At 38.7% G+C, this 11222-nt stretch overlaps 1 protein-coding gene across 2 annotated transcripts; it reads right to left on the bottom strand.

Moving 5' to 3' along the window:
• Positions 1 to 889: 889 nt before the first annotated feature.
• Positions 890 to 11129, bottom strand: thsd1 (thrombospondin type 1 domain containing 1). 2 transcript variants are annotated; one of them, XM_031897231.1, is made up of 5 exons: positions 10765 to 11129; positions 7862 to 8020; positions 5396 to 6358; positions 3633 to 3791; positions 890 to 2498 (listed from the first exon to the last, which is right to left on the bottom strand). In XM_031897231.1, the coding sequence occupies exons 2-5, from the start codon at positions 7917 to 7919 to the stop codon at positions 1132 to 1134; spliced, it is 2547 nt and encodes an 848-aa protein (XP_031753091.1). In that variant the 5' UTR covers positions 7920 to 8020; positions 10765 to 11129; the 3' UTR covers positions 890 to 1131. The 2 variants fall into 2 exon arrangements, with proteins under 2 accessions (XP_031753091.1, XP_002936776.3); XM_002936730.3 differs by having other exon boundaries at positions 7862 to 7992.
• Positions 11130 to 11222: the final 93 nt, after the last annotated feature.

The raw sequence follows: 11222 nt of genomic DNA, 5'->3' as shown, positions 1-11222 counted from the left end.
ACAAATCTCCCTCGTCTTGGGCCACTAATCTCCCCGAAATACCATCCCACCGGCTACAATGTAAATCGTCGGTGGGATGGTATATGCAAGTTTCCTCTCAAGCCAACTTCCGCCAAATCACCGTGCCACGTATGCCATCCCACCGGAGACTTACTTCTCGCCCGTGACAAGGGAGATTTGACGTGCGGCAACTAATTTCCCCGTCTGTCACAGCTCTACAACAGCTTCTATGTAGAACCCTGCTTCATCTAAATAAATCAGTTTCATGAAAATATACTTTTTTTGTTAGTAAGTGCCATTGGGTAATCCTAAATAGAAAATTGCCGTTTTAAGTACTAAGGGCCGCCCCTGGGATCATATGGCAAACCAAGTGCATCTAAATAGATGAAGAGAAATTATATAATGAGAATAACAAAAGATCATAAATAACTGGCATAGAAACAAGGCTTATGCACAAAGGTAAGGAAATCAATTATATCTAAATCATGGTTTTTCTGCTTCTCTATTAAGCAGTACAATTATGGTGTCTTGAAATTTTTGTTATGGTTCCTAAAACTGGGATCTGGCGGTTAATATTGTATAAACCTAACATACAGGTGGCACAATTCTTAGAACATAAAGTCTGTGCTTGTGCATTCTCCTTTAGCACTGTACTATGATAGTTAATTACTATATATAACCAACAATAACTAGCCTTGGGAACACAGTATTATTTTTTGGTGCAGGCTAGGCAGGCCCAGACTGGGATTCAAAATAGACCCTGGCATTTCTAGTACACCGAGGCCCAAACAGCCCCCCATCAACCTACTAAATAGTAAGTCTGTAGCATCTTACTGCAGCCCCTCTGGCATGTGCCAGAACCCACAGATTACCACTCCAAGCACAGGGCTAGGAAAGCGGGAAAACTTTATTTTTACTGTATTTACTGTAGCACACAACCTTTGGCAATTTTTAAAAAGTAACATCTAAAAACTGTGGCACTTTACTTAGAAAATGCAATATCTCTCTTTTTTTTTTTTTAAATACTTCTTAAAACTGTACCCAGGCCTAGTGGCCCAGTTATCTGTGAATGTCCTCATTTATTTGTATAATAGCAAATACAGTGATATGCAGCCTGAGAATTTGTTAATGTCAAATAACTAGTCTTTCCATACTTAATGTACTGGTTTCATCCTCTTCATTGGAGGCAAAATACCCAGGCAGGTCAATCATCTGCTGCTCTGCTTCAGTGAGTCTGAATGATGAATTGTCATAGAAAGAATAGTCTGCTGCCCAAGGGAAACTTTGACACTTTTCTCTTCTGTTTTGAGCAGGACTGAAAGGACTGTTCCTCTCATAACTGTCTTTAAATGTTGGAGAGTAATCCTGCACTCTATTCCATGATTTATCAATTGGGGAGGATCCTTTCTTAACTCGGTTTTGTTCTAGTCTCTCGAGCTTTGATGCTTTTGCGGCAGCATGGCGGCTACTGATTAAGTCATGTTTGCTTTCACTTGACCACATGTACAGGTTTTTAGAGGAAAAGTCAACTGGGTCAGCTGTAAAATTAGCACTTTTTGCAAAATGTTCAGGACTTTTTTCAGCTCTTATAGATCTATGCTTAGACCTATCAGTTGTCGCATACTGCCAAGTTCTGGTCCTTGGATTATATGCCATTGTTTGCCTTGGGGAAAGTGTCGATAGACTTCTTTCTCTGAAAGGTTTGTTGTGCTTTGTTTCATGGAAACTGGAGGTTCTCCTAAAGTTGATATTTTTGTGATATGGCCTTTCAATGTATCTGACCTTAGGGTCTTGATTCATAAATTGGGATAAATGGGGTAATGTCTGGCATGGGCTTGTGCTTTGATAAGGGGATAAAGGAGTTGATCTTTCTCCATGACACTGAGGGTGCAAATTCCTCTGCTCTATAAATGGAGACTGAAGCCGGAATTTGTTGGCAATGTTATCATCGCAATTGTCTGTGACCGATGGAGGAGCCAGGGCACCATCTACAACTGTATCTGACATTGGATTCTGAGAAACATGGTACAACTTGGTGGCTTCAGTTAAACCCCTTTGTTTCATCTCCTTTAGTTGCTGCTGAGCAAGGCGGTAGCTAAAAATTGGAGGGATTAATTTCTGCACGTTTGATTGCAAGTTATCGTTTTCCTGTCCACTTTTCTCTTCTGCAACTCGCATACTTTGCCTGTATGTCAAAGGAATATCGACTGTGTCCTCTACATTCTCATGGAGACCTTCCCCCATGTCAGAGAAGCTTTCCCTCATCTGGTAAATATTTTCTTCATCTGAATTCTTGCGCCCATTGCCTGAATGGGTAGAGTTGTGTTTCACTGTTGAGCTGCACTTCTGAGTCTTGTGAAATTTCCTCCATACAGTAATTACAATGGTAATGATGATAATCGTCAGGCACAGAGAAATACCAGCAATGGTCACAGTATTGCTTGTTTTAGTGTCCTTAGAATGTGTAGTTGACTTGCTTGAAGGTTTCACAGATATACCTAAAAGGATGAATGATATGATGATATATATGACATGTCAGCAATGGTGTGCATTCTCTTCTCCTCCATCCTTGATAAGCTGAATGAAGAGAAGGGCTAAGTTACATTTTTTCACTGGTCCCTGTACAATGATCTGCTATAAACACTGTTGTAAAATATTCTAGCAAATGTTGTTTCTTATGGTAAACAATAAGAACAGTGATGCAGTATGTGATAAAGCATGTGAATGCTATGAAGAAATGCCCCCCCTTTCAACAAAGCCAGGATTGTTTGTATATATATTGCAATATATTCAGCTGGCCAACTACGTCAGTCTCCCCCAGTCTGGCCAGTCCCACACTCACTTTCATCCAATTCATTCTACTACCTCATTATACATATTTCACAGGGACTTTGTTATCCCAAATGGTTGCATTTTTTTTAAAAGCTTCATGCACAAAATGTCCAAGGGGAGGCATTTACTTAAGGTTGCAAAAATATGATTGTCACAGGAAAAAACTAATTTTTCGCCATTTATTATGCAACAAAACTGAGACCAATCCAAAAAAAAAAATACACCATCTAAAAGCTGTCGAGGTCATGCAGAAGCCCTTTCTACAAGTTTTCCCTCTTTTTTTTCATACTTTTTTTTTTTTAAAGGCTGTTTTAATAAATTACTTGGCAATTGTGGTTTTAAAAACCTCTAAATGACTAAATGACTTAGTTGGCCAGCTTAAATATATTGTTATTTTGCTATAGAAACTAGATGGTACATGGGGCAGATGACACCCTGTGCACTGCACTGCAAAATACCAAAGATTAAAAAAAGTACAAAAAAGTACTCAAGCTTAAGTGCCTAATTTAGAGGTTACCCAAAAATTGCAAATCAAGCTAATATCTTTGTAAAGACATACTTTAAGTATCCTCGGAAGGAATGATCATCTTCTATTTTAACTTACCAGTATTTTAGACCCCTAAATTTGCTGTGGGGCCTCATCTATTTTCCCCCTCCTACAATAAGAATAGTCTATGTGCTGGGAGGCATAGAAAATATTCTAATTATTATTGAGTATTCTCCTTCTTATCAGTGAAAACTGATAAACATGTGTTGTTAGAAATGAGAGTTAGAAATGGAAAGCCTATAAAATGCCATACTTGTGCATTCCTCTAGGGAGCAGAGTGAGGTCTCCTTTGCCCGTCCCCTGCAGGCAGGCTTTTCAGATGAGGTTGTCAGGCATTCCCTAAATCTCTCTCTCTCGCCATCTCCGCATGTGACGCTGCATGGACTCCACGACTGCCACAGACCCCATGACTCTAAATATTACAAAAAAAATTCAAACCATATTGTAGTAGCAAACTTATAAAGCTTTACATTCATCTTCACGCTGTCTAAATGAGTAGTTATTGCCTTCTTAAACAAGCTTCTGGTACAAACACAAACTGGCCGCAGAATGTATGGTGTCAGCATGAAGGTACCAAAGAACAAACAATGCTTCTATGGTTCCGGGTCTGTCTTTGATCTATGCTATGCCACATCTTTACTGGCATCACATGGTACAGCAAGATCACAAAAATATCTTTTGCACTTAATACAATAGTAATAAGGTCAAAAGAAGTATCTCAGTTGGGTACCCATTGTTTATGGTATATTAACACATGCATATGAGAGCCCATCAGTGCAGTGGGCAAACTTTTTTCTGCGCGTAAAACCACTTTCATTAAAAGGTACTTGCGTCAAAATGTACTCTTTGCACCTTATAGTTGCATTTGGGGATTCTCGGTCCTTCCTGCCCTCTGTTCCAAATCAGGCACTGCTGCACCTATTTCCACAGGGAAACCCTGGAGCTACTGCATCAATAGGCGCAGCACACTTGCACTTAAAGAATAGGGCCCATTTGGCACTCATGCACCAGAAATGACACAAGACAGACTCACCCATTTGCATATGCAATATTGCTGGAATTCTAGGGGAAAAAGGTGCATTGTGGGAAAAAAAGCCATGCTGATTGCACTTGAAATGGTACATTGCTCAGGGAGTCTTGGTAGTTGAATGCACGCTATGTTATTTGGTAAGGTCAACAGCAGACATGCAATCTATACAGTAGTGCTTCTGCCATGAGGCAAGGTGAGAACTTTGCTTCAGCTGACAGTGCTCCTCAGGCTGCAAAAAAGTTTAAAAAAAAAGCCACTCATGGCAACTTTAAGAGCTAAATTTCCAATTATTAAAGATAAACTATACCCCCCAGAATGAATAATTGAATAACAGATAGGCCACTTAATATTATATCAACTATTAAAGAATCTCGCCAAACTGTATATATATCAGTATATATCAGCTTGAGCCACCATTTAGCTGTGTACTCCCTCAGAGATCACCTGACAGGAAATAATGCAGCTCTAAATGTAACAGGAAGTAGTTTGTGAGTAAAAGGCAGAACTGTGTCCGTTAATTGGCTGATGTGGCCTATCATGTATGTGTGCCCTTAGTTTGTGTGCACTGTGAATCATATGATCCAAGGTGTGGCCCTTAGTACTTAAAATCGCAATTTTCTATTAAAGTACCCAATGGCACATACAACTAAAAAAGTAGATTTTTATGAAAAAGGTTTATATAGATGAAGCAGTTTTACATGTTTTACTGTTATAAGCAATAGTTTTTATAAAGACCTACATAGTTTGGGGGGTATAGTTTTCCTTTAAACAGGAAATATGGCTCTTCTAATGCAGAGAGCGCAAGTGTGGGCACCCTTTGGAGCAGAAAAGATAAGCGCTGGGTTTGAGGGGGGGGGGGGGCAACATTGCAAAAGCTGCCTCAGGGTGGCTTTTACCCTATAAACACTACATTTATAGAAATAATATTGTTAAGTTATTTATTGTTCATATATAGTTCAGCTAATGTTGTGTGTTGTGATACACACCTATTTCTCTTCTTATCCCCACACATTCTTTGGCTCCAAGAAATGAGTAAATCTTGCCAGAAGCAATGAAGAACTCAAAACAGTACTTGTTCCTTCCAATATCAAATAAAGTGCAGTTGAACTGAGCAACCTTGTCTCCTGTTTGTAGAACATTCTCTGCCAGAGTGGTGCTAGTTTCAGCTGAACCCCGCAGCACTTCCTTGTACACAATTACCTTCCCATCTGCGTAATTACATGGGGGAGGGATCACATTTACATTTACTGATGCGTCGCACCTCTGTTCTGCTGAGGTCACTAGCTTATACCTGAACGTTTTCACTAGGTCAACAGGGCCCATGAATGCAATGAGTGATTCCGAAAACGTGGGTTTAAGGGAGACCGTGATGAAAGTTTCGGGTCGTACTGATGCACATTCAAATTCCACCCACTGGGATGGAGACAAAGGGATTTCCTTGTAGGTTTTGTACAACATGAACCTGTCACTGCTTAGTCCTTCCAGTTCTTGAAAACTGTGCGTATGTTCAACCTCCAATAAAACCCTAGGGTGCTTGTCTGGAAAAGTGAGACAAAACTGCTCATTAGAGAAAACTCCAATTTGAAACGACCTTATATTTGACGTCCTGTTCAAATCAATGTGAAACCGGGGCCAAGTGACATTCAATATGCTGCTCCGCCAGTCAATGTTGCTCTGATTCTTCTCGGTAAAAACGATCTGGAACTGATAAAGTCCAGCGGCAATAAAATGGAAACACTCAAATTCTAAACTGCCCCGTGATAGGTTAACAGAAAGGTCTTTGCTTGTTACCGTCCGATTATTGCTTATATCAAACAAAGTTATGGATATGTTATATGTTGTTGTATTATTGTTATTGCCTGGGAGATAATATTCCACAAATACAGGTTCTCTGCTCAAGGCTACGTGATGAGACTCTCGCACGATGAGATAGCCAGGTTCACTAAAAACTGGACAACACAAAATATGGTTAGAAATTGGTTATACAGTCAGAAATATTATGTTACTATATTAAAACTTACTTTAAAGAAGAAGGAAAGTTACAATCATTGGTGGTACCAAATGTTAGGCACCTCCCAGTGATGTAATCACTTACCTGATACCTGGGCCGGTGCTCCTGTTAGAAGAAAAATTGCACTGGCCCAGGGTGTACATGACCGAGAGATCCTATACCTGTCCTAATACTGATACTTAATTGGCAACTGTGTCACTAGCTACTTGGATTCTCCAACTTACCACTTACTTTAATGAACCAACTTATCTAGACCCTAGCATTGGACTGAATATTGCAACTACAATGATGATCACTTTCTATTTAGTTTTTACCATACGTTGCCATTCTCTTTTATTACATCTTTACAGCTTTCAAATGGGGGCCACTGACCATGGCAGCCAAAAAACCTACTACTCTGTGAGTTAACAGTTTTATTATTGTTACTTTTTTATTATTTATCTTTTATTCAGTCAGACCTTCTGAACATTTTTAACAACCATTCTACCACTCTACTATGCTGGCTTATTTCCCAGAAACACTCCTCCTTCCTATTGTGCAAGTCATTGTGACTAGGTCACATTAAACAGACACAAGCACTTTCTGTAAGGCAGTTTTGCCTAATATTGCTATGGTCTTTCCTATTTCAGTTGTTACATATTTTTTTAGCTCATGTACTTTTTTCATTGTACCGCCTTTACTTCTATTCATCCTTTTTTCTTCATATGTCTGGGCTGCAAGAGACACCATCAGCCATGCTGTTTCTTTCCAGTTTTTCTTATAATTGTAATTATTGTGTATTTTGGTTGAGGAGACAACATCCTCATTCATGTGCAAAGCACAAGGGATCCTGAGATTCACTCAAAGGTCCTAATGTGGCCCGAAATGTTAGACACAAAGATGTAAAATAAAGACATTTTGTGTTTTAAGTCTAATACAAGCAAGTGTGGGTCCTTACCAAATATATGCATTTGTATGTATGGGATATAAAAAGAAACAGTTAATATTCCCAAGTCTAGTGACATTGTCCCCTTCTCTTTGCCAAAAAAAGAAAATGTCAAAAAGGTTGAGAAGGCCACCTTAAACATATGTAAATAAACAGAAGGCATTGTGGGAAGTAATCCCAAAGAGTTCCAAGAAAATCCCCTTTACATGGGTTTATCCTATAGGCTAAAGTTTAAGAAGGGCGAAACCACCCTGTAGTTGGGAATCTGATAAGCTATTATCCTGGCTTCTACTTTAAAAAACCCAGTAGGTGAGCTTTACCCTATAGCCTAAACCCATGCAAATGGGATTTTCTTGGAGCTCTTTGGGATTAGTTGCCAGAATTCCTTGTGTTTATAACCAAAACCCCCCCAAAATTATAGTTTGTTACCAGAGTTCTTTTCAGATGATTTCTTGTCTAATGTTAAAAGGACAGAAATTACTTTATGATCTCTTGTTTCATACATTAGGCACCTACCAAATCTGTAGAGAATGATCAGCAATACGCAGGTAAGGCCATTCTGTGTGTGTTTCATTCTGCTGATTGCAGTTATCAGGGGTCTCTCACTTTACTCTCATTCATACATGGCAGCTGTGACCCAAGCAGCACTGCAGACAGAATGTGACATATTGATTCCTAGGCAAGCATAGGCAGAACAGCATTCTTTAGTTATATGCAATAGTTATTCAGTATCATCTATATCAGCGCTGTCTACCTTGTGGGCACATTTTCATATTATTTTAGATGGCCAATAAGTTGAAATACAGAAAATAAACATGCTAATACAGGTCTCATGTAAAATGTTTATTCATGGGTATAAGATTTCATATCATTCATTTTCTGGATCCCATCCATTAGATTTTGGCTTCATTACTCATCAAACAGAATCTAAGCCATATATCTTGCAAAAGGCTTCTTTTACTGCCCAGCAGAATATTCCTGCCCTGTACATATGCAATGCTACAGTACTGTATTAGTGAATGACTTGGAAGTTACATGTGTGTCCGTGTATGTCCAATCAGTTGCTGACCTACAAGACCGGATGCCCCCAATATGTGATTCTATTGGTCTGCAATATATTTCTGGAATATGACATATTTTATATACTACAGTACCCTTTGGTATATTTTAGGGACATTTTACATTTACTGGCCCTCCTTAAAGGGAAACTATATCTTCAGAATTAATACTTACTTAACCAACAGATATTTTATATCCTTTTAGTTGTCTTTTAGAGAATCTTACCAAACTGGAATATATATATTATATATATATATAAGTAAATATTGCTCTTGAGCCATCATTTTGTAATGGTCCCTCAGAGATCACCTGACAGGGAATAATAATGCATATATAGGTTTGCACATTATGTTTCTCCATGTGAATGTTTAGTCTAAGCACTCACTACTCGAACAGCCTCTTGTCCTGGCCAGGAAGTTTTTTTCTCTAAAATACACTAATTTCCTGAACTTTCTTCAGCCCTTAGATCTATATGTACCTATCATAGCCCAAAACAATACAATTTGATGTCTGCCACAGCTATCTAGGTTCTTAACAGAGATACCAAGTACTACCAGTACTTTATGGGTCCTATTTTAAAACACTATGTATAAGACAGTAAATATAATTTCACATTAGTAAAAAGGCAAGGTGGTGTGGCAGCAACACTATGCGCCCCTTTAATAAATGGGCCTGTCTCTTTAAATTCTTTTTGTTTTTTCTTTTAAATCCATGAAGCAACAGATGTCCTATGTTATTAGCTGATTATTAAACAAACATATGAAATGTTAAAAAATTATTTTCAGTTGTAGGAACTTTTCCTCCTTAAGCTATAGACTCAATAATGAATGTATGGTTTAACTTGGGTGCTGCCCTTGCTTTTGTGACCACCTCTCTGCCACATCGTAAACTTCTCAGCCACATCCCAGACTTCTCTGCAAACTTAAGCCCCAAAGTCACTTATTTGATCCCCAAATTGGCTGTCTGGAGGTATGAATGAGAAGCTAGTCATGCAAATTGTTTATTCTATGAAAGACATTTTCTCCAAGTGTAACAACACTTTTACATAAATATTTGTCAGTCTGGCCATTTCACTTTTTAACAGGGTAGGGGTGGACTATAAATAGAAATACAGGTTTTAACAAATAAGAATATTGCAATTAATTAATTAATATCCATACTATTGGGGTCTGAAAGTTAACTCATTATATGAGATGGAAAACGGTCTCTGAGCATGTACTGAAGATTGTAACTAAAATAAAGAAATTCTGTTGAGACCTTCCAACTCCCAATCAAACCTTGTTCATCTTCCATATTCTTCCAGTCTCCAGCAGCAGGTCCTTCTCCAACCATTTGTTCTAGCTTGTATTTTTTTGTCTTTTTCTGTATTTTACCCAATTGTACAGAGATACAAAAATTGGTTTGTGCCAGATAATGAAATAGTAAGCACAATCTTCAATATTTTAAGCTGCTATTATAGATAAAAATATTATTGGTTATCCCTTAAATAGCCATATGATATCATAACACGATGGCTGATTACAAAGACTAATCAGCCCACTATAGGTGGAGGGAATTGCCCGGTTATAGTTGGAGGGGGATTTTTGTGCTTGAGGAGGACTATTTAAACACATTGCCTACACTACCCTACGCTGTACCCCAGAACCATGAATACCCAAGAACACATGGCATGATAAATGCAGTGGCAATTTCATGTAAAATACCCCAGAATACCTTGCAGGATAAATGTGGTGCCAATTTCATTATAATACCCAAAAACACATTGACATATGTCTACCAAATACAGTTATGATTTCATGCATCCGAAAACACATTGTATACAGTGTCAACTCCATATATGACCCCAAAACACATAGCGGCACAGATGCAGTGTACAGTACCTCCATCCTGTTTGTTGCAGGAAATTCATTGCAGTTTGTTTGCCTTCCCACGCCTTAATCATATCTACCCATGTAGTTCACTTATTTAGTGCCCTACTGATCCACAATGCACATTAGAGATCCCAGGCTGAAATACATTACTATACCATAGCTCTCTGTTCTTGGGACCTTTTTTAAAAAAATATTTCTATTATTCCAAAGCTTTCCCCATTAATATCTTCATCCATTGGCTTTATTATCACTTTGTAAAATCTGCTCCATGCTCCGCCTTTACTAAATAGTTTAATTATGTTTATTAGGAAGATATCATGTGGCCAGAGAAAAAATGAAATCCTATAAATACTTTTCAATGACGGGAGATATTTACATAAGACATAATCTTATTAAAACTGGAAAACCACAATAACTTTTAATAGCAACCTGTAGAGAGGATTAAGCAAGTCTTTGCTTGCCAGACCAGATATGTTGTGGAACTCTTACCTTGAAGCAGTCCATCTCAGCCAATCAGATTTACATCTCAGTCTGCCTCGTGCCTGTGCTGAGGTGCAAACGACCCTTGCTCCTCGCGTGTACTTGCCAAGCAATCTTCAGGGAACATGCCAGGGATACCGTCATTTCTGTACCTAATAAGCCAGCAGTGGGTAAGAATATATTAGTAAACTGGCTGAGGGAGACAAGCTACTGCTGATACAGTCCCCTCCCTGAAGGAAGGGTGTGGAGAGGGAAAAGGATGGCCAACTCCCCTGCTCTCTGCTTGTAACACAAAGTAGGCGAAGGGAAAAAGGTAGGAGAGAAAGAAAGTGGAGCAGCGATGTCAAGAGAGTAATGATGCATCGTCCCCTCACATTTTCCCACACTGCACTGCAACGATTCCTTTTATCTAAGGAAATTTAGGAAGGAAACAGACTAATTCCCATTGTTATGTACTGGAAATGTGG

Source organism: Xenopus tropicalis, chromosome 2, assembly GCF_000004195.4.
Source record: "Xenopus tropicalis strain Nigerian chromosome 2, UCB_Xtro_10.0, whole genome shotgun sequence".
Taxonomy (NCBI): domain Eukaryota; kingdom Metazoa; phylum Chordata; class Amphibia; order Anura; family Pipidae; genus Xenopus; species Xenopus tropicalis.
This window is presented reverse-complemented; position numbering and strand designations above follow the sequence as displayed.